The sequence below is a fragment of the Micromys minutus genome (genome assembly GCF_963924665.1).
Source record: "Micromys minutus genome assembly, chromosome: 10".
NCBI classification, from domain to species: domain Eukaryota; kingdom Metazoa; phylum Chordata; class Mammalia; order Rodentia; family Muridae; genus Micromys; species Micromys minutus.
The window spans coordinates 55701822-55726177 of NC_137979.1; the positions used below are offsets into that span (position 1 = coordinate 55701822).

Below are 24356 nucleotides of genomic sequence, written 5' to 3' on the forward strand. Positions count from 1 at the left end.
AATAAATATTATTTTTCAAATTATTCTTTGTGAAAATGTAAAATGGAATTTTCTATGACTAAAACATGTTTTAGCCACAAGTTTATTGACATTACCCTTTGTGTGTAAAGTATTTGTTAACATTGAATGGAAGAAAACATTAATAATAAAATACTACATGGTCATAAGCCCTTCAAGGTATTTTTGAATTTTAAGTATTTATTTATCTAAAAGAGAAAAATGCATAATACTTCAAATCACGAGAGAGGACTTTGAACTTATTGACGAAAGGTCCAAAATCTACTTAGGTCAACACAGTATCACACAGTGTCAGTTTTAATCACATTGCATTTCAACACATTCATCCTAACTTTTATAAAAGTCTTATAGAATAGAACTAAAGTATTGAATGACAAAGTTTACCATGTAACTTAAATAACATTCCAAGTTTAAAACATCACCAAGAATGGCTCATCAAAAGTAAATTAGATTGTGTTTAAATTAAAAGTCTATCACTATGTTATTATTATTATTATTATTATTGTTATTATTAGTTATTATTATTAATTTACCTTTCAAGGCTTCAATTCTATTGGGCTTTCCTTTGTATTCTTTTGAAATATTTCTGATTCTGCAGAAGAGAAAAGGTATGGTTAGGCAACTAGCTTCCTCAACTGGGCCTTCTGGTTTGGATCATGGGATGGATGGATCCCATTTTCAGGGCAGAGAAAGAGTTAACACATCACTCTTAGGCAGCTGTGGCCATGTGGCAGAATCTCTACTGCCTTCTAGGCCATTAGCTTCTCTGGGGGAATAGTAAACTCTGTACCTATGCTCCACTGCAGATTGTCACATGCTATGTTTTGGGATGAAAGGTGACATTGGCGTTTAAGAACAAGACCATCCCTGTATTGCAAAGCAAGGACCTAGAAGCAGACATGACATGCATTCAGTAATGAAAGGGCCACCGTGAACTCCCTCAGAATGCTGGAGGTGTATAAAGTTATCTTGGCTGAAGAGCTCCAAAGACATGTTCGGAGGCAGAGCCAGGTGGAGAAGCAATAGACCATGAGCTGGAGACACAGCTTTTGCTTTCATGCCCACCTGAGTTCATCCCATGTATACGGCTCACTTTCCAATTGCTCAGGTAAGCTTTGGTTTTCCCCAGCTGACAGTTTAGAGCTGTGTTGGGGGATGGGGGGGGTTGTGGGGGAAATAGAGGTTTTTGTTCTGTGTGCTATGCTTGGTTCACAGTAAATATTTGACAAGCATAGAAGATGCTGGTCAGATGATGGTGATCCTGGCCGGGGTGAAGTTTACACACTGAGTGCTATTCTAGATCTGGAATTCCAATTCGCCTTACGAGGAGGGGAATTCGCAAGCTGAATCAGATTTATATTTCTTATCTTCTCATGTAATATTCATCAAACAATTCAGAGTCCATTCACACTGAGCAAACTGTTTCCCTACTTCTATTCTGAGCTCGCTATGCCTGCCAGTTCACGGTCTTCACACTTGCTGGTGGTGTAAGAGGATGTAAGAGAAAAGAGAAATAAGCAAATCTTGTGGGGACATTGCTTTTCTTAGCTGATCTTAGGTTCTGGGACAGAAACCAGCATAAGACACTGGGAAGAAATGAATGCAGTGGGTTTGGGGAGCTCAGAGGCTCAAGGGTTGAGAGATCAAAGGGCTGACTTGGGGTGAATGGGCTGACAATGACAGCCTGAAGACTTTCTTCCCGTTTTCTTACTGGGAAGTGGACAATGTGCTGTCACACTCTGAGGGACACATCTTCCTGAGCGCCTCTGTGTCTGTCTCTGCAGCTTCTCCTTTTCCTTCCTCCCTACTTTGTGTGTGTGTGTATGTGTATGTGTGTGTGTGTGTGTGTGTGTGTGTGTGAGTGTGTGTGTATGTGTATGTGTGTGTGTGTATGTGTATGTGTGTGTGTGTGTGTGAGTGTGTGTGTATGTGTATGTGTGTGTGTGTGTGTGTGTATGTGTATGTGTGTGTATGTGTGTGTGTGTGTGTGTGTGTGTGTGTTAACTAGAGCTGAAGCTGGTGGGACAAACTTTTTACCTAAGCTATCTTGGAGGTGGTGGCTGTCAGGTTGCAAGTTCAATAAGTTGTCCAGCCTGGGCGACAGAGTAAAATCAAGGCCAGGCTGGACAACTTATTGAAGTTCTGTCTCAGAATTAAAAAATAAAAAAATGGGCAGAGGGTATATCTCAGTGATACAGTGGTGTTGAGCATGTGCAAAACCGGAGGCTTGGTCTCCAGTACCGAGAGGAGGGAGAGAGAAAGGGAGAGAAGAAAGGAGGGAGAGAGCGAGACAAAGAAAGGGACTGTAGAAACAAAATCAGAGAGAGAGAGAGAGAGAGAGAGAGAGAGAGAGAGAGAGAGAGAGAGAGAGAGAGAGGAGGAGAGAGAGAAAACAAGCACTCTTAGAAAAAAGCAATTATACTGCAGGAAGCAGGACTAACTAAGCAATTAGCATTGCTTCTCAGAGAAACAGGCCGGGCAGGGGAGAGATGATGGGAGAAGAAACAAGAGATATTTGTAGCAACCATGAATGAAAAAGAGGGCCATGAATCTGAAAGAGAGCTAGGAGGACTATACTGGAGAATTTGGAGGGAGGAAAGGGAGTGAAAAATTATGTAATCATGTTATAATCTAAGAAGAAGAAGAAAAAAGAAATATTTAAAAGAAGAAAAAAAAAAAAAAAACCCACCAAGTCAAAGCAAGAGTCTTGAATTATTTCCATGGGTGAAATGTGATTTTATCTCATGTAAATGTGACACAGAGAGGATCTGTTGAGTGAGTTGTTCTTTATCTTTCTGGTGAGAGTTAATGTGTGTAGCTGGGTGGAGACACCCCTGACTATCCGGAGACCCTAAAGAGTGCTTGGCTTACTTTCAATGCTGAAATTTGAGCTTCCTCTGCCTTGGCTGTGTCTCTGTTCTCATCCTTGTTACCTGATGGCCTCCTTCCCGTGGAACTCTGGGGACACTGGTTCGAACGAGCCATCTGAGGAAGAAACGGAATCTACTCCAACTTCAAGAATCACAGGAGCAGGCTTCCGTGGCCGTAGCCAAAATGAGGATTTCAGGAAAAACAGGGGAGAGTGCTGACGTCCACATTCGTCTACAGACCCAAGAGATGAGTAAATGCTGAGTCAGCCATCCCTTACCCCACCCCCACCACATCTCCACCCGAGCCGCCCTTTGCTGCTAAGCCTGGACACATACATGAGCCACGTGGAGCAACTTGGTAGCTTTTTCAGAAAAAATAAATAAATTCCACCAATCTCTCTCCACCGTAAGTATTTCCAAAAGAAGGAATTTCATAAACCTGACAGTTGTGCTCGAAATGGCCTTAATTTGGGGATTAGAAAGGTAAGATCCACTAGCCCTTCTGGATTCTGTTTTAAGTCTGAGTATTACGCAAAGGAAGAAGCCCTCGAGAAGCAATGGCTGGCTCTGTGAGCTACTTGGAAAGAAGATGTGATAAAGACTTAAGGAAGGCAAATGGTGAGCTTGTAGTAGAGGAGGAGGTCTGCAGGCTGTTTTGAGAATGTGTTCATCACAAGCATCTCGGTGAAGATTAACACATTTGAGTGTCCGTTTTCCCAGCTTTGGGAGGGCATGGTTCTCTGCAGCTGACGTATGCCTTAAGATGGGGAATGTCAGAACTCAGGGACATGCTTCACGTGCGTTGTACTCCATCCACGCACAAAAGCGCTGAGCTCTCTGTGGATCTGGCAGTATCTGTTTCCTACCCTGACTGCTGTGGGATTTCTGCATTTTGCAGGATTAGCTTTTCTTCCTTTTATCCGTATTTACTTTTCTTTTGGGAAAAAAAAAAGGAAAAAGATGAACAATGTTGTCTCTAGTCTTATAGTTAAGCTTTGTAAAAGGATGGTAGGCAAAAGTCAAAGAATTTGGTGATTTGGGAGTAAAGAATTTTTTTATGTTAATAATTAAAGGGGGTTTTAAAGCAGGAAAAACCGAACCTGTGAATGTCTTTATGGCTAGAGAAAAACACTGAGGAAAAAAACCAGGAGCCTTCTGAAAACATGAGAGTACTTAACTCCTCTAGCCCGTTCAAGGCTCTACCACTGAGCTGGACAGAGCCTCTGCAGTCCTTTGGCTTTTTCTTTTGAGATAAGATCTTAGTAAGTTTCAAGTGTCCTTGAGCTCGCTCAGCAATTCAGATTTATCTTCTTCGTGAAAATCAGAGATTACAAGCTCAAAACACTCCGCCCTGATGATACTCATATTTTTGTGTTGCGATACTCTGGGAAGGTTGTTAAAACTATAGGTAGCCAACTCCCTTCACGGAGGAATTGTATCTACATTTCTCTGGCATGAGCTGCTTTTCTCCCTTCTGTACATCTCCCTGTGTGATTCTGATGTCCAGCTAGGATGCAGAATTGCTAAGCTACCTAGTCACACAAAAGTAGCTGTAAATATCCACCAGCAGCAGACCCACTCAGAAATGAGCTTTGAGAAGCGATTTTTACAAAGGAATAAGACAGGGGCTGACACTAGTGGCTTTGGTGGTACAGCATTTGCTTAGTTACCATCTGTGTAGCCCTGACTTGACCCCCAGCACAATGAATTAATAAACAGATGAACGCCAACAAAGCAACAAGCCATAACTCATGAAAAGTGAAATAAAGGTCTTTGCAAAATAGAGGTTTCAAATCTGAACCACCAAGGGCCAAGAAAGCGGAAGAACAGATTTGGCCAATGGTAATGAGTTGGCCCATCTTCTTCATGTTGACTCCGGAGTGGTTCTTGAAATATGAATAATGCATGAATTAGGAAATCTGGTTGGGAAATGCGATTATTAAAACAGTTGTCTGTTTCCATCACATCTGTACTCACTTGGCAGAACTTTTTCAAAGTACACCATCAGGGCCAGATACAAAATTGCATCAAACGCCAGCATGAGATTGGTTGCTATAACGAGATTTGAGCCACCGGCCGGATCAGGGGGTGCATTAGAATTTAAATCATAATCCACGTGTAAGAGCTGAAATGTTTTTAAAAATTAAGAGAAATCAGATTTCTGATTTTAAAAAAAAAGTTAAAATTCAAACCCGGTTTAACAGTAAGAGAATAGTTATCAGCGGCTTCTGTGAACATGAGAGAGATGTATACTACAGCCCCCGAGCCTCTTCAGCAGTATAGACATGTGGAAGGGCCACGGTGTGAAACTGGAACATCAGAAAAACGAGGAGGCAATCAAAGTTGGCATTAGTGCTTAAACTTAGAACTTTCTTCAAAAAGGATTTACTTACTTCCCTTTTGTGTGCATGAGTGTTTTGCCTCCAAGTTTGTGTTGCGGTGTGTATCCCAGCCGGCAATTGTGAACCAATCAGTGTGGTGTGGTGAACCAAACCCTGCCCTTCCCCACTGAACCCTCCCTCTAGGACCCATGCTTCCTTTCTCCCCTCCCCTTTCCAAATGGCTTATTTTGCTGCATCCAATCCCTTCACAACTTTTTAAAAGGTGACTTTTGTTAAATCAGAGTGATTAGGGTAGGGTTTTAAATCGTAGAGCTTTGCGTGTGAAACGACCTCAGGTTCAAGAGAAGATGCCTGGTCCTCACCTGGTAACAGGTCCTCACCTGGGCCATGCCTAGTGTGAAGGCAAAGGGGCTAAACAGACTGAGAGTCCATTCCAAAGGGGCGGGGAGGTATCTGTACAGAGCCGTGAAGCCTAGACTTCCCCAGAAGATGGTGAAAAGGAACACAGCCAGGCCGGTGAGGACAGACTTCCTCACCAAAACGCTCATTAGGAAGGCCAAAGAGATCTAGGATGAGAGCAGAGACAGGTGGCTTACATTTATCTCACATAATTCAGTAATAACAAATGATGATGGTGGTGGTGGTGGTGGTGGTGATGATAGAAAGGATCTACCAAATGAATACACAAAATTATGCTGTAAATTGTGTTACCCAGTGCACAAGAGTATGCCTGTCTATGGAGTTTTGTGTGCAGACAGAAGATAGAGAGCCTATCATATGTAAACTAATGGCCTCTCTGAAACATTGCTTAGTTCTCAGGGTAAGAGATGGGCAAGGGGGATTTTTTTCATCAACTTACCATCGACAATCCATAAAGGAGAAAAAGGCTAAAGACCACCATGAAGCTGGTCAGAATAAGAAACTGGGCAGATTGGATAACAAGTGCCAGGGACAGGGCCATAATGAAGATTAAGCCAGCGTAGAGCAGACCCCAAGACAGCCTGGTGTGGAAATAAAATTCTTTTAGTCTTTGAAACACGGCAGATGAGGAGGATGTACGATCTATTTTAAAATAATTTTAAAATTCATCTGTGTGTTCATGCATACTTTCATCTTTCAGCACTTCATTCATTCATTCATTCATTCATTCATTCATTCATTCATTCTCTCATCCATGTTGTCATTCTTCAGGTACTACGTGCTTTAGGATATGCAACTATGAGGTATACGTTCTGCGCTGAATTCACTGGGGACTACACATATCCTTTTCCCCACTAAGCATTCTCCCAAGTTTAATAATTCTATTTCTCTTAACTCTCAACTATCAGCATGCCCCATCTCATCAATTTCTTTGCTGAAAATATTGCATGAGAAGTATAGTGAGATATGGTAATTAAAGACAAATTTAAAACATAGCAGCAAAACCAATAAAAATAATTGTAATGCATATATCAGTTGCTATGTGTAAGGGAATGGTTTAGGTTCCCACTCCAAGACTGTGCAGAAATTCCATTTTAGTATTTTCTTGTCTCACTGATGGAGAAGTCGGCAAGTACAGATGTTAAATAGTTATGATTCGTGTCCAGATGTTTGGCTCTGGTGTCTTTAGATTTCACAGCTACCTTTTCTGCTAATAGCAATTCAACAAGGCAGTCGAAATGTAGTAATTGTAACAACAGAAGGGATCTAGCATGCAAATACCCCAAATTTTAGGACTATAAAATTGTAGTACTAGCAGAAACTCTTTCTGACTTGTTCCAACATAGTTGGTTTTGAATCTACTTTGCTTCCCTCTCTATAAATGCCACCTCCGTGCCTCTGTCCCTCCTGGATGCTTGTCCATTCTTGAAATGACTCAGTAGATAAAGATCCAACTACCTATGCCACGACCACAGTCCCATTCTGATGACCCATCCCCTCAGACTTGCCCACCGCCTTTTGCAGTCCTGAAGAATCTGTTGATGCCTGGTGTCTTTCATCCCAGTGACCTTACTTGAATGGTAATGCCTCCTGCACCTGTCTGTGACAGCAGCCTTTAACTTTCCTGACACTGTCACCAGAGCGCACAGCTACCCAGCAATCCTTGTTTCACTTCCTAAATCCCAGGTTCTTCGCTTCAATCAGAAAAGCACAGAGAGGACACTCAGTGTCAGCGTAGCAAACAGCGCACCCCAGATTACTTGTCATAGGCAGAGGGATACGGGAAAAAGCTAGACATCTATTGGTTCTAACAAACATAGGCCAAAATGCTCATTCTCAGGGTCCCCCATTTAGTTGTTTGTCCTGCATCTGACTCACCAGAAAGCCAGATCTCCAAGGCCCATCATCATCATCAAGCCCTTCATCCTTTTCCTCTCTCTTGCAACATTGATTGACACATAGTAGGTGATTGGGGAGAAGGAAATGATGCAGGTGAAAATGAAGAAATCAGCCCAAATCCCTTCTTGACTGACGAAAGGGTGTATCTTCATGAACTTTCCCGAAACTGATAGCAGTTCCTCCATCACCGAATGGTTTGTTGTGGCCTGAAGAAAGAGTTAATTTGCTACTAAAACTCGCAAGATCATGAATGATATGCTCTGTTTTAAACCTTGCTAGCCTGCCACAATGGTCTGCCGGAGGAAAATACCATATTCATGTTCAACCACTGATCCACTTGGATTCTGCTCAGGCACTCTGAATTGACCCACAGTGATCAGATTTTGCCTCCTCTCCATCAAGCACTGTCTAAAATCACTACAGAATAGTCTAAAATGCCTTTTCTAATATTGTACATCCAATACATCTCTTACTTCAAGTCTCAAGTTCAACTATTATTCTGATTGGAAATTATCCCATGGCATTCTAGGCTGGGAAGATATTGCCTTGTTGTGTCCACATAGTGGTTTGAATGGGAATGAATCCCATCTGCTCTGATGTTTGAATGCTTGGTCCCTAGTTAGTAGGGTTGAAGACACTGATGCTTAGAGGAATAAATTAGATTTTATGAGTTTAGTTGTCCCCCATCCTCAAAGAAGCAGGGGTAAGACAGCAGCACTGAATTACCCAAGGCAAGGTGAGTGTAGTAGTTATTATAATGGGTAGCAAAGGCAAAGTGATCTGTGGAACTATTTGAGAAGGATTTTGAGGTGTGGCCTTGCTGGAGTCAGAGTGGCTTCATTGGAGGAGGTGAGTCACAAGGGTGTACTTTAAGTTATCAAAAGCCCATTCTAGACTCAATTATATGTTCTGTGTGCTGCCTGTGGATCAGAATGGAACATTCAAAACTACTGTTCCAGCACCAAGCCTGTATGATCATGGCCTAACCCTCTGAAACTGTGAGCAACCTCCAGTGAAATGCTTCCTTTCTTTTTTTAACATAAGTGTTGGTTTGGTTATGTTGGCTCTTCATGGCCACAGAACGCTAAGGAAGCCCCTATCGGACCCATCATCTGCTTTGGTTTTTTTTTTTTTTTTTTTTTTTTTTTTTTTTTTTTTTTACATACATGGCTTCCTGAAAAGGCTGATATCATGCAAGAGGTGCTCTCCCTCCAGTTTCTGTCGATGTGTAACATGCAGCAATGTTAGTAACCATTTTCCCCTGAGTGACTGAATGACTCGAGGAAAGAAGAGGGTTAGCCATGTGTGTTTTCTTCCTCACATCTTTTATGCCTCTGGTAATTTGTCTTGCATATCAGAGTGCATTCAACATTTTGCACTTACTTCTATGATGGCGGCATTGATAGCAGCCTGGAGAGCCACAAATCCTTTCTTCCAGAATATTGATATCTGACAGTCAACATCTTCATATGCCTCAAAACAAGGGGCTTTGTGATCCAAAAAAAAAAAAAAAGAGCATAAACCATAGGTTATTTCCACCCTGAGAACAGCAAACAGTGGACTTCACAACAGCCCCAAAGTCCATCTCCTCAAAGATCTATGAAAACAATTATATGTAAGTCAGACAGAGGTCTGACTTGAACCATCTGCCTTGAATTATCTCAGCAAGTGCTCTGGGTTTTTTAAGTAATTTCTTTTATTTTAGATTTTGAGCTTATAATTACACCTCCTTGTGTTCCCTTTCTCCACGCTTTTCCATGTATCTCTCTCTCTCTCTCTCTCTCTCTCTCTCTCTCTCTCTCTCTCTCTCTCTCTCCCTCTCCCTCTCCCTCTCCCTCCCCCCCCCTCTCTCTCTCTGCTTTCTTTCAGATTCATGACCTTTTTCTTTAATCATTGTGTGTGTGTGTGTGTACATATGTATCTCAATAATATATATCACATACATGACTACATATACTCTACATATACTATAATATATATGAATGCAACCTGCTTAGTTTGTATAATGTTACTTCTATATATGTTTTCAGGGCTGACCTCTAGGTATTAGAAAATCAATCGACAAGCTCTTCCTTGGGAAAGACTATTTTTCCTGTCCTTAGCATTTCTTAGTTGCCTATGTTTCTTTGTGTAAGGTAGAGGCCTCCTGAATTTCCTACATCCACATTAGCATGTTTGTCTGTGTCATACTTGGGTAGGTCATGCTGGTAAGACTTCATGAATGTAGATTTTCTGACCTTCCTAGGAGACAGCCTCCCGGGAAACTTCCTACTCCTCTGACAATCTTTACACCCTCTTTCCCACAATGATCCCTCTTTAAAATTTGTTTTTATTTTATATGTATGTGTCTTTTTTCTGAGTTTGTCTGTGAGCTAACTACATGTGTGTATTTAATTCTAGATCCAAGATATCCAATGGTCTTTGAGTACTCAAACATCACACACACACTAAAAAACAGAACACAAAGTTGAGAGGTGAGGTGGTAATTGGATCAAGGAGGAGTTATGGGGAGGAGTAAGTGTCAGACAATTATGATCAAAATACATTGCATGAAGTTCTCGAAGATCTAATAGAAAGATTGTATTGGAAAAATCTTTATGTATTCTCTCATAGGTACATATTTGTCAGTCAAGATAGTCTGACATGTGTGCATTAGTGTCTTTGCTGCAGTAAAATGCTGGACAGAAAGACTGAGGGAAAGAGGGATTATTTTGACTCACATATTTAATCACAAATCTAATGGACATTGCCTAGGCCAGATGAGCAAGTTAACACAGGATTCCAAACCCCAAAGACAGTGAGCTCAAGATTATATGAATTCAAAGGTAAATTGTCTTACTATCACCTAGAGCCCCAGGTAGCACAAACAACCTTCCATTCTTCCTCTGATCACAGCTGATTTTTCCTACTGCCTAGTTGACTACTCAGGTGGTCTTGTCTACTCTCTTGATGTTATTCTGCCCACTCCAGAGTCATGTGGGAATCTCCACTTTTCTTAAACTCAAGATTTCATTTGTTCTAAGGTTGTTTCCGACATCCTTATCACTTGGATTTCTGTGCCATGCAAAATTGTATAAATGAATCCAATAATTACGTATTCCTCTGGAGATGGGTGTCCTTTTTATCATGAAATTTTAGAAACTTCACGTTCATGTAGCTTTAAGCATTTGAACAGAAGTTTAGTCTGTGGATATACAACCAAGAATGTATCTGATCTCAACTAAGACATTTTCTTGTTTGGTCTATAAACATTTTACAGTTATATACTACAAACAACACTATTTCTTATTAAGTATACCTTCACATATACATTTGCAAATGCATACACTTTTTACAGTTATGTATTATAGATAACACTATTTGTATGTAAATGTATATACACATATACATTTGCAAATACACACACATCTAAGCACATATACATCTAACTATGGAGCGCAATCACACATGAAGTATGTTGACACATTTCAACACAAATAGACATTTCCAGAGCTAGTCTAATTTGACATAGTAACATCCGCCCCTATGAATGGGCCAACCCAACTGAAACAGAGAGTAGCAGGGCTGCGTAACTGGAGGGCTACCTTCATGGTCTCCATGTTCCCTTGACTCTGGGGTTCTATAGCCAAACTGGAATTTTAAATGATAGGAGAATGTGTCTGAGAAAATGACTTTTATTATTTCCTCGCCGCTTTCTCTCAGTTCCCTGATGCTTTCTTCATCCAACGGCCCCGAGACTGTCACATCTGCAGATGACAGAGCAGAGACACCGTTGTTAGCGAATGACAGAAAGAGGCCACATTGAGATTTCACACCCGTCATCTTTCACGGGACACATTTCTTCTCAGACACAGTATTGAATCAATCACTGATGTTGAATATATTGTTCAGTCTGGGGATGATATTTCTAGAGTCATATCAGGGCACAGTCAAAGGAAATAATTAATAAAGATTTATTTTTTATACATTTCATTACTGTGCCAACTTCAACAAAATAAAGTATAATGTGGTGCCAGCTAAAGTCTTTCTACAGTCATCATTTTAATAAACGTAACATGGTGCAAATCAGACACAGGTTTAAAGGAAGTAGAAGTAGCAATACAGCATTGTATTCTCTTGTGAACCCTGATAATATGTTTCACACATATGAATATTTTGGAACATGTATCTATGTGTAAATATAGGTCAGAAGAGAATGAGGTCATAAGAGGGTGTCAGATGCCCTGGAACTGGAGCAACAGACAGTTGTGAGCTGCCAAAAGGATGCCGGGAACCCAATGCAGGTTCTTTGAAAGAGCAACAAGTGCTCTTAACTGCTGAACCATCTCCCTAGACACCTGATAATGTGTTTAATAATCTAAAACCAACAAACAAACAAACAAAAACTCAAAAAAAAAAAAAACTGAAGAAGAATGGAAAAATTCAAAATATACCCAGTGCCTGTGTTGCCGTCTCTAAAATGGCCTTTTCTGTAGATACCATGTTTAGTGCTCTATATCTTGTTAAGATTTAAATAAGTAAAGCGTATACAAGTCAAATCCTAACTCTTAGGTTACTAGAAAACGTACCTGCCATGAAAGGGGCAGCAGCGGCCTTCTCCATTATCTGCCGTGTCGTGTTGGTGACAGGTGTGTACTCTATCATGAAACTAGATTGTTTAAAAGCATCGACTCGTCCCAGATCCTTGGTGGGCACTGAAGAAAAGTCAATAGCTTCATGACCATGAGGAAACCAATACAAGAGAAGCAGAAGGAGCAAGGAACTCATCCACTCCTACACAGCCCAAGAACAGAGAGGAGAATCACAGTTCCGAATTAGTCATCCATAATCAGCAGAGAGAGAGAAAAAAAAAATTATCCCAAGTTACTCATCCACAGCCATGTTGTCATCAAATCTGCCTCTCCCCCTTGTAAAAAGCCCAGTGTGTCTTAAAGACAAATCACATGAAATATGTGTGGGACAAAAATCATCAGTAATTCCGGTCAGTTATTGATAGGAATGAGAACTGGGCCACTTAGTGGCTGTGTGGAGGCAGGTCCTCGTGAGAAAGTACAAAATACAACCAGTTCTTGTTTACAGCAGTTGTTGCAAGTACTCTATAGGACAGTGCTACCTTGGAAACCAGTTCCAGACATCTTTGATCTGTTGAAATTCTGGGGACTGAGGTGTCAGTAGCATAATGTAGTTACAGCATATGGTTAAACACTAAGAGTTTCTTAAAGGGAACTCAACAGAATGGTCGTCATTTGAGGGGTGCCACCTTGCTCTGGGAGTTAGAAACCCTAGTTATTCACAAGTCCCCAGTAAAGTATTTTGTTTCCCCAATGCATAAGCTTAGACATTTTTTTCATCATATGTTTTATGGTACCAAGTATGTTTCCAACCCGTTCTGACATGTTTGAAGTAAAATTTTAAACAAGAAAGAAATTCAAGGGATAGAGAGATGGCTCAGCAGTTAAGAGCACTGATTGCTCTTCTAGAGGACCCAGGTTCAAGTCCCAGCATCCACATGGCAGCTCACAACTGTTTGGAACTCCTATTCCAGAGAATCCAACATCCTCACACCAACATGCATGCAGTCAAGACACCAATGTGCATAAAATAAATATAAACAAATTATTAAAAGAGAGAGAAAAATTCAAATAAGAAAATGCCAAATTCCCCTTTCTCTGGGTTGTTTTATTTCCAACGGCGTTTAGACTAACACCATCCTAACTGTTGTATCTACGAGTGGTACGCTAGTGAGAAATGTAACCAGTGGCTTTAAAAACGTTTGCTGAATTCTGGATTTCTGGCCAGGGTTAATGCTTTTAAAGCAATTAAATCAAGTCTCTTCAAACATACCCACGGCCTTAGAAAACAGTTCCTGCTGTATAAGGGAGGTTCGCTCATTCATTTATTTTTGTCCTCTAGGGTAATATGTGAGAAAAGCACATGAAATTCTCAGGAAAAATACATTTATAGCATCAGCAGACAGTGGCAAGGACGTTGACCCATACCATCGAGGTCTCCCTTCTCAGTCTCCATTTCTTAAGAAGGTTCTTCTGCAATAAAGCACAAGTTTGTTGGCGTACACTTATCTCTCTCCTGATCATGTTGCCCTATTTAATGAGGGAAAAAAAAAGGTAGAGAAATCAAAATAAGTGATGTGCTTAGGAGGAATAAATAGACAATGGTCAAGGAGTAGCCTCGAGGAGTCACCGATTTGAATGAATGCTTAGCACTTCCCCAAATCCCGATTCTGCCCATTGCTTATTCACGGCACACTCTTCCAACTACCTGCTCACACCTCTCAGCTCTGAGTTCCCACTTGAGCTTTCCCTAGGAAGTGTGTGCACCTGTGCATTGCCCTGGGGCTAATCGGAAAGCAAAACCCATGCAGTGATTTACATAAGGGAAGATCAAGAGAACCAATGATTAAGTAACAAAAATAACCTAATACATGTTAATAAGGATAGAGACCTTAAAAGGGTATCCTAGGTTATCTAAGGAAGAATGGACTTGGATGGGGAGAAAGTGTGTTGACAAAGTGGATAATCCAAGGGGGCAAACCACAGACACAGGAACTACAGTGTTCCTGGGCTAGGTTCCCCATTTTTCTTGCAGTTACATTCAGAGTACTTTATCTCATCAAAAAGACTAGAATGTAGCGGTGAAGGCACCAGCTTGACTTCTCCATGTCCTGTGAGTTTTGTGAGTGCTGTCCTTAGCAAATAGGTCTCCACTGTCACTTTTCAAAGAGCAACCCTTTGTCTTAGCTACAATCTGGGTTCTTTGGGGATTTCCATGGGGCCCCCTTGGCCAACAACTCAACTGAATGCAACCCAGTCATGGTCCTGGAAGCCTTGAAGGGCAAAAAGAGATGTCCAGTTGAGACTCTGTGTGTCCCCATTATTGAAAGTTCTCATTAGGAACAACATTTATTCCAGAGAGTTTCCATTGCACCAGGTTAATCACTGGTTATCTTGATCTTTCCTTACATAAATCACTTGGTGGGTTTTGTTTTCCAACTAGCCCCAAGGCAATGCACAGGGGCACACACCTCCTAGTGTGTGTACACTCATCTTTGTACATGTCACTTAGCACTTTTATCGTATGTAGTTTGTTTAAGAATATGAATGAACAATGTAGGAATTAACCTCAGACAATGTAACAGAAGCTCTGATATTTCTGATAGAAATGGTATACCTTGTTCCAATTTTCTTTTGTGAGAAGACATTAAAATTTCCCTTTCCTGCAAAGGAAAACTAAATTTGTACTGTCTTTCTTTGAGAAAAAAAAAATAAAGAACAGAGGCCAAAAAGTCATGAGAGTATAAGGCCTAAAAGATGACAGAGAAGATATCCTTAGTTTTTATATTTTAGCATGTGAGCTGAGGGGCTGGAGAGGTGGCCCAGCAGGTAAGAACACTTGCTGCTTTTGCAGAGGCCCAGTTTGGTTCGCAGAATCTGCAGTGTCTCTAAAAGTCTGTCACTCCTGTTACAGCATATCTTATGCTATCTGCTGGTTTCCCCTGGTCCTACACACACATGGAGTGCATACATACATATACACATGCATAAATACATACATGCATACATACATACATACATACATACATACATACATACATACATACAAGCCTCTCATACACATAAAGCCAAAACGAATAAACATATTTAGGTTTACTGAGAATGACAAGGGATTACATGACTGGGAATATATATTTTCTGAAATCATTATTATGGTTTTCATTACTATAAGAAATAAATAAAAGTATGTCTTTCCTATATGTTGCCAACGCCTGTTACATCTCCTGTCCAGTGTCCTAGACATCTCCTTTCTCTTACAGTGCATAAAGTCCCATGACAATATCACTATGCACTTAACCATTAAAAAAATACATGTAATCTATAAAATCTTAAGTTCTCTTGGAATCACCAAAAGGGCTGAAGGAGAAGAAAGCCAAGTGACCTAATTCCGGAGGGTCACAGACTTATGGACATATGGGACTCATGGGTAGTTGGGCTTTGGTGTAAAAAGTAGAGAAAGACCTCGCCTCCTGAAGCTAGATGTGAAGAAAGCAGGTGAGGTTCTAGTGGGTTCTCACCAACCTCGTGTTTCCAAACACATTTGCATATCTGCAGTTCCTCAGAGCCCAGCTCTTGCTTGCCAAGTTTTTGCCTTGGTGCCCTGGTGTGCACATATTACGATGGTAGAAAACGAGAGACAAGAGATGCTTCGGTGTGCCATATGGCACCGAACCTGGTCATTTCTCAGAATGTTTTTTCCCAAAGGCAAAAGCTGCTCAGGGACAGGAATTCCTGACAGCCCTGGACAAAGACCAGGAAGGACCATGATAAGGGAGTGAAACGGAAGCCAATTTCTACTAGGAGCAATCTGCAAATTCTCCAAACTGTGTTCCCAGTGATGTTTCAGGCAAACTTACAGTGCTGATGGGGATTGGATACAAGCAGGGAAATAATAAAAGGTGTGTGTGTGTGTGTGTGTGTGTGTGTGTGTGTGTGTGTGTGTGCATGTGTGCTTGTGTGTCTGTGTGTCTGTGTCTGTGTGTGTCTGTGTGTGTGTATTTTTGTGTGTGTGTCTGTGTGTCTGTGTCTGTGTGTGTCTGTTTATACATATATGCATATAGGGAGCCAGAAGTTAATGATGATTGTATTTCCCAGTTACTACCCACTTTGTTTCTTGTGTCAAGGTCCTTCACTGAGCCTCCAGATCTCAAAGTAGTCTAGGCTGGCGGGCCAGAAAGCCCCAGGATCACACACTTATACCACTGTGCCTGGTTTCTGGACCAAATTCTGTTTGTCCTAGGGGAGATGAAAAAAATCGCTCTTCCTTCAGCAAAAGGCTTGTACAAAAGCAATGGTGATTACCATTTGGAGTGAGGTTGGCTATCCCCAATCAGCCAGCACTGGTCTCGTTCTGTTTTGCTCTTTACCAATTCCAGAGCAAAGCGAAATTACTGCTGAGGTTTGCAACAGGGACACGGCATGGAATTAAGCCATGCTGAAGAGTAGGTGGGCACTCTCCTGTGTCTGAGACCTCCCAGCAGGAATAAGGTAGGAATAGGTAGGAAGAAGTAAAGTAAAGAGGAAAACCCACCTCAAGGCCTAAGTCTATAGAACCTAAAGCTAACACTGAAGCTCAACCCAGAAATGTTTCTGCCAGATTTCGGGCACTGGGTTGAGCTGAAAGGTACATTGTTCTTTTCATGGGGCTGAGATGAGCGAATGGAGAGAAATTCCCACTGTGGCCCAGCTGCCCTTGAGGGCTAAGTGTAGCAGTTGTGAGGTGGCTCACTAGTTAAGCTCTTGCTGTGCAAATATGAGGACCTTAGTTCAGATCCCTCGCACCCACACAAAGCCTACTGAGCCAATGCACATCTGTCCCTCATAAGGCAGACAATGAAGAAGGAAGAATAGGTAGTTCCCAGAGGATGCTGGCCAGACAGCCTAGCCAAAACAGTGAGCTCCAGAGGCTGATTAGATAGACAGATAAATAGACAGGCAGACAGACAGACAGATAGATAGGTAGATGGACGGATAGTGCACATCTATACACCATAAGGCAGTATGTGCTACCATGTTAATGGAAAAGAAAAAAATGAGCTCCTTAGACTCATAGCAAGTGTAAGCAAATGTAGGCTTGCCAATCTGGGGAAGTGTGGAGGACATCCTACTGGTCTACATTGTATGTTACTGTCCAGCAGGCAGCTTCCTTATCTCTGTATTGAATGGTCTTTAGATTTCTTCTGTAAATAGTCTAGTTTGGTAAGTCCGTTGAGCCACTTTTGTTCTGTAGGTCATTTTGGTCTGGAATAGTTTCTTTTTTGTCCTAAGTACTTAGCTGCCAGTTCACCAACTTTGTCAGCCTCAAGCTGCTAACCTCATTTATCACACCCATTTTAGTCTAACTTAACGGCTCTCCCAACCTTGTATTTTATGTGTATTTCTTTTTTTTTACCTCAAACTTAATGATTTTTATTTTCAATAAAATTGGACTTGTGTTTTTTGTCCATTTTTTTATATTTCTGCAAAGTGTGTGTGTTAAGAAATCACTTAAATATAGAATTACCTCTCTAATTCTGTTCAGTTTCCAAAACTTACCATCAGTAACAATTCATTGCAGGACACTTTAACTACCCTAATTCTTCCTTGTTCATATATTCCTTACAAGATCCAGAGTCTGTCCAGTTCATATTTGCTTTTGCAATTTAGAAAGCACGTTTGGGGCTGGAGAGATGGCTCAGTGGTTAAGAGCACTGACTGCTCTCACAGGGGACCCACACTCAGCTCCAGAATTCACACTGGGCAGCTCACAATCACCTGCAACTTCAGTTCCAAGGGATACACCACCCTACTCTGTTCTCTGGAGGGCCCTGCACGCTCGTGGTGCACATATATCAACTCAGGCACTAGCATATATACAGACCACAATTCACTAAAAAAGGAAAGCATTTCCATGTTTTAAAAATCGTATGTACCCATCCCTCATTTGCTCCAAGTGGTTTTAACTGATCTTGTTGTTGTTGTTGTTTGTTTGTGTTTTGTTTTTGTTTTGTTTTGGTCAGTGAGCTTGTATATATACAGTGTAAGACCATAGGGCCTAAGATGCTGGTAAACTGTGTCTGTCAAGAAAATCACCCTGCGTAGACTACTTAAGCCCTTCCTTTTTCTTTTCATTATTTTTATGTCTCTCTTCTCTCAAATATTTTGTGTGTGTGTGTGTGTGTGTGTGTGTGTGTGCGCACATGAGATGGATAGATAGATGATAGATAGATAGATAGATGATAGATAGACAGATGATAGATAAATGATAGATAGATGATAGATAGATAGATGATAGATAGATAGATGATAGATAGATAGATAGATGATAGATAGATAGATGATAGATAGATAGATGATAGATAGTTAGATAGATAGATAGATGATAGATAGATAGATGATAGATAGATAGATAGATAGATAGATAGATAGATAGATAGATAGATAGATAGATAGATGATAGAGAGAGAGAGCCAGAGAGAGAGAGACAGAGAGTTTGGAACTTCATAGCAAATGTTCCCAAATATTAGAGAAGATCGTCCCCTAGTTTTTTTACAGTGGCCTTCACTATCCTAACACCTTCCCTCCTATGTCAGACACCACCAACCCGTCACCCAGGCACCTTATGCTCCTTCTGTCCACTTTCCCGCTGACCCGTGCAGGTCCTATTTGCTGGAACCGGGAGAAGACCTGAGAGAAGGTGGAAGAGTCCAGTCTGATGCTGTGGACAACCTGACTCCAGTTTCACTTCACCTTTATACATGAGTGTAGCAAAGAAAGCAGTGATCTAAAAAGGTTGTTTGCATTCTAAAACACATGGTCGGAAAAGCATGTCAATAAACGCCAGTAAACAAGTACTAAGTATTAACAGAGCAGCCCTTTCCCAGAGCTTCCCCAGGACAGAGCAGTTGAAATGCAATTGCCTGGCGAATGCTATAGACCATATCTGGGAAATCACAAAAGTGAGGCAGAAACCCATTCCCAGATTCAGGGCACACTGACCAGATTGGGTTCTACAGCTATGATCTGACAGCCAACAAAAATAAACATGCCTTATGAATAGAATGTAAATGTTTAACACAGGAGACATATAATCACATCCAGGAACAATCCAAGGAACAAAATGCACCTGAGGCAAACAGCCTGCTTTTTCCCTGGAGCCTCTCTCACAGTTCCCCAAGGTATTGATCATTGTATGTCATCCTTTTGACTGGTTTTGACATTCTCTTTCTCCTGATTCCAGACAATTCTCCATTCACAGTGACAAAGGAATTCCTCTTAGCCAGTGGGATACTATATGGCATTTGTGAGTCTTAATCGAAAGAAATGGACGGATTTCTCTTTTCTTTGCCTCTCTAGATGAGTTTGAAGATGGTGTACCAAACGAGCAATAGCTGGAACCTTAAAATCTTATAGCAGAGAGGCCAGCCACTGGCCACACATATGGCTCAGTAAGCAAGAAATTAGATTTTATTGTATTTGAGTCAGCATATAGTCTTGGTTTGAGTTATTCTCACAGCCCCAGTATACATTAACTATGTGTTCTCATGAACCCACTCGAGAGACATTTCTTATCAAAGAGGGTAGTCTCTAGAGACTCCAACTGTTCAAAGTACTGAGATTGCTGAGCCATAGATGGAGGAGTTACATCAGTCCCCTCCCAAGGTGCAGGTGATATCATCCCACTGGGGCCAGAAAGAATGTAAGACCCTGAGGATGAGGAGGTGTGACCTGAAGGATGAGGAGGAGTGCTCCAGAGGATGAGGGGAAGTGCTCCAGTGGATGAGGGGGAGTGCTCCGGAGGATGAGGAGGAGTGCTTCGGAGCATGAGGATGTGTGTAAAACTAGCAGTTGGCAGATAGAGTGAAGACAATCAAGAGTTCAGGGCAGCCTCTTCATAGTGACTTGAAGCCAGCAGTCTGGGAGCATGATACCATATCTCAAATGAACAAATGTATGAAAACACACACACACACACACACAGAGAGAGAGAGAGAGAGAGAGAGAGAGAGAGAGAGAGAGAGAGAGAGAGAGAGAGAGAGAGGCAGACAGACAGAGACAGAGACAGAGACAGGGAGACAAAGACAGAAACCGAGAGACAGAGGGACATAGAATTAATATAGTTCTGTGTAATATTTAAATAAATACCTTAAAGCTAAATAATCATAGTTTTGGGCCTAATGTCCTGTAGAAAATATATTGGTAGTCAGCCTTTCAAATTGAACTTTTTTTCCAAATTTAATCAAGTTTTGAATGAAACTCACATATGTTTTTTATACCTTCATTGTTTCCTTATGTAATATATCTTGGTTACAGTTTCCTCTCTCTCTGGTCCTCCCAGATCCTTCTGATCTCCCCTTCCATCCAGACCTACTCTCTGTCTGTTTCTCAGTAGAGAAGAGCAGGCTTCTAAGGGAGACTCAGAGATCCAAAAAACTTGAGTCCCTACTAAAATTATAGGAAAGGTTTCATTTATCCTGTTGTGGAATTATTTGGGATTCATGCCACAGAATATGTGAGCTACAGGAGGATGGATCCCTTCTAAGACTGATTAAAATAAAACATGTTAAAAATACGTTATTCGTGAACTCACATAAACACTCAGGGAAATAAAATGCTGTCTTCTCACCATGAATAAACAAACAAACAGAGTATAATGAAACATCAAAACAAACAAACAAAACAAAAACAATAAAAACCACCTGCTCATTCCGCTCAGTCTGCCTCTGCATGGCCCAGACACCACTCCACCACCCAGAGCTCCCAGGGATAAACCACCAACCAAAGATGGAGGAATCCTCTAGCTGCAGCAGCATATGTAGCAGAGGATGGCCTTTTCTGGCATCAGTGGGAGAAGAGGTTCTTGGTCCTGTGGAGGTTTGATGCCCCAGTGTAGGGGGGGAATGCCAGAGTGGTGGCATGGGAGTGGGTGGGTGGGTGGGTGGGAGAGCATCCTCTTAGAAGCAGGTGGAGGGGGATGGGATAGGAGCTGGCAGAGGGGAAATCTGGAAGGAAACAACATTTGAAATGTAAACAAAACCAATAAAAAAGGAGGAGGAGGAGGAGGAGGAGAAAAAGAAGGAGGAGGAGGAAGAAGAAGAAGATGAAGATGAAGAAGAAGAAGAAGAAGAAGAAGAAGAAGAAGAAGAAGAAGAAGAAGAAGAAGAAGAAGAAGAAGAAGAAGAAGAAGAAGAAGCAGCAGCGCTGGAGATGTTGGAGGCCTTGGGTGTGTCTGCTTGCCCTCCTCTGCCTCTGCTACTGATGTAAGAGTAGAACTGGATGATGAAAAGCTTAAGACCCAGTACCGCTATCCCAGCTATACAGTGCTGGGGGGCACTTAGATCCTTAAAACATCATGGACACCCCCTGTTTCTCCTGGTTGACATTGGTCTGTACGAACTTTTATCTAGTTCTTTAAAACACTGGGTGACATTTTAAATGTTTGATTCATAAAATACCGACAGCTGTTCTGCTGTTTAAGACCTAATTAATAGATAATAATGTTTTAAAGGAGAATTAAATTATGAATGACCCTTTGCTTTGGACAATGTCTCACTGTGTTTTATTCTTATGTTTAATTGTACTCACCTCTATTATCATCCTACTTTTCATGATTTATGATTTATTAATTTTTTTTGCAAATACTGTCTACATATTTGAGCTCTCTGGTGGACTCTAACTGATCTGGTTATTATACAGAAATATGACTCAACTCTTAATGAAGTAAGCACAAATAGATTTTATGTCTACCAATAGTAACGCATTAGCCGTTCAGTAAGTAGTGGTTTCTGTGGTGAGGTCTTGTATCTGTCTTGGTTTTGGACTGGCTTCATCCATATTGAGAATTCGTGACCCTGTGTCTTGTGTGTGAGCTGGTACACAGGAAAGCATCCCAGGGGCTTTGCCCAGAACTGGCTGAAGAGAACAGCATTATTTTGCCACAGAAACCACTTGCAGAAGAGAACAGGGTTTCCCACAGGAGTACAGCAAATCACTGCTTCAGCTGATTCAACACTAAGCAAAGACCATCTCCAGGAGAGAGTGTGGGTATGTATGTTTGTGCGTAAATATCAGTGGCTGATTTGATAAGGGAATTTGCATATATATATTTAATTAAATGGGAGCGCAAAATATCCTGCAGAAGATGTTTCAGGGCACAGTAACACCACCTCCTGATACAACCTCAACAATCAATACCGGGGAAACTATGCGGTGTAAATGCTCTCCAAAGGCTCTTTTTTTTCCCTGAGGGAGGAAAGAAGATACCTAAACTGAATTAAGGAAGGGACGATCCCCAGAATATGATGCTTGTCAGTCTTCTGGGAAGCATGCCAGGGGCATGAGTGGTCCATCATGAATACTATAAATCTGGTGCTAAGTCCTGAGAACTGAAGCAAGTGCCAGGGATGAACACCACGTGGTGTCCATAGTAACGGAGTGGGCAGGTCCTTACCAGGAGTCCTCTTGTTCACGAGAGCTCTCACGGTCGTGAACTTTCTAGAGTCAAAGCTCAGGTAATAATTCTTGGCCAACCTAATGGGAGACAGGATGGCTGAAGCAGGCTCGGGGCTACTGCCAGAGGAGGAACCTGCATAGGGCTGTGAGAGGGAGCTCCTAGGCAAGGCTGACAAGAAAAGAAATGAGACAGTCCATGGAAAGAAAGGAGGTAAGAATGCCAAGGGTCGGAGCAGCATCAGGTTGGAGTTTCCCAGTGATGGACGCTAAGGAGCCTCACAGATTGGTCTCAGTCCCGGGATAACCCTGAGGAAAACAGCTTTTGAGGGGACTGTGTAGGCTGCTGGGGTAGCGGAGTTGTCTAAGTAGAGATCTCAATGTGGGACCAGCCACAGCCCCACAGGTCATTCATGCTTTGTCTACAACTTCTTTGATTTTATTTGTAAATCAAAATCGCCCCACTCCTGGTGTGTGTTCTGTGGTTTGTAAAAAAGACTAAAGACCTGAATCCTTATCCACGGAGTAAATAATGTACAAAATGTTTCAGTGTGGGAGGGGAAGGGAAAAACGGGGCGGGGGTGGAAGAGAGAGACAGAAGGAGGGAGAGAGACTGAGTTTTCCCCCTGCCCTGTTGCTCCAGGAACCTGACACTTCTGCGCTCCAGGATGAGCATTCAAAGTTAAGCCTGAGACAGACAGACAGCCTACACATTTCCCACGCCCGGTTCACCCCCGGAGGTCAGAAAAGTCAAAGATCCTAGAACACAGCTAAACTCATCAAAAGTGCTCTGTGAACACTCCTGGGAAGCAGTCTCAGAAAAGTTATAACCCCAAAGGGCCACATTACATCATCAAGGAAAGGCCTCCAGAGGCAGCAGCGGGCGCTGTGCAGTCAATCCTGACTTGTCTCCGCTCCTCACCTTGGCCAGTCTCAGCTCATCCCCACTCGCTTTTTATGGCTCAACGGAGCATCGTGTTCACATATTTTAGAGACATCTATTTTAACTCAATGCCTATTTAATATTACACACCAGACAGCGAAACATTTCAGAATAATAGCCCATTGATTTGTTAAAAAAAAAAAAACAGCGTTGGCACAGATGGCTAGCATTCAGCTCATAAACCTGTTCAATTTTTATTATAACAACAACGATAATAAACCCGGCGCCCGCACAAATAAACCCGATAAGGAAGACAAAAATCACAGAAACTTACTTTCGGGGAAGGCGAAGCAAGGGCTCCAGGAGCACCATTTATTCCGCACTGTTTAGGATGGAGTGAGACACCTTTCCCCTCCCCCTGCTCCCAAGCACCTTCCTAGAGTTTAACTGTTTGCCTCCCGTGAGCCAGACTGGAGAAAGCTGCTCTCAGCGGGAGTTTATGATCTTTGCTCGGGTCGGTCTTGCAAAACGCCGAGGTCACGTGACCGCGCATGGCAGCTCGACTCTCACAGCCTTGCAGCCAGCCCCCCGCAGGGCAGTGCCAGTTATGTTTGGTCACCTGGCCATGTCGCTGTACAATGGAGGAAATCCAATATTCCCAAGCTTGCAATATGCCAACGCCTTTCTGTTCGCCGTGACTAGAGCTGACAGCAACACTTAAGGCGTTGCTTTTATACCAGGGGGCGGTAAATGGAGAGCTGTGTCTTCAGAGGAAAGCTCCCGGTCCACCCACAGCCCTGGGCTTCTGACTGATTTCTTTGCTCAGGAGTTTCGATCTTGGATCTTATCTCTGTTTTGCTTTCACTTAGTTCTGGTGATTTTTTTTTTTTCAGTTCCCACTGAGTCTTGACTATTGATTTATGGA

The 24356-nt window shown here is 41.9% G+C and overlaps 1 protein-coding gene across 3 annotated transcripts in view; it reads right to left on the reverse strand.

The window, feature by feature from the left end:
- The window catches only part of ABCA8 (ATP binding cassette subfamily A member 8), a 61940-nt gene extending 38049 nt beyond the window's left edge, over positions 1-23891 (reverse strand). For 2 of the 3 annotated variants that reach the window (XM_080923422.1, XM_080923421.1), the window contains exons 1-11: positions 23766-23891; positions 13549-13650; positions 12118-12322; positions 11134-11295; positions 8933-9036; positions 7529-7755; positions 6090-6231; positions 5611-5796; positions 4866-5013; positions 2952-3120; positions 552-610 (exon numbers count right to left, since the gene is read on the reverse strand). In XM_080923422.1, the coding sequence (XP_080779548.1) occupies positions 552-610; positions 2952-3120; positions 4866-5013; positions 5611-5796; positions 6090-6231; positions 7529-7755; positions 8933-9036; positions 11134-11295; positions 12118-12322; positions 13549-13644 (1498 nt within the window). In that variant the 5' untranslated portion in view covers positions 13645-13650; positions 23766-23891. The remainder of the gene's footprint in view (positions 1-551; positions 611-2951; positions 3121-4865; positions 5014-5610; positions 5797-6089; positions 6232-7528; positions 7756-8932; positions 9037-11133; positions 11296-12117; positions 12323-13548; positions 13651-23765) is intronic. The other variant, XM_080923423.1, reaches the window with a different exon arrangement.
- Positions 23892-24356: the final 465 nt, after the last annotated feature.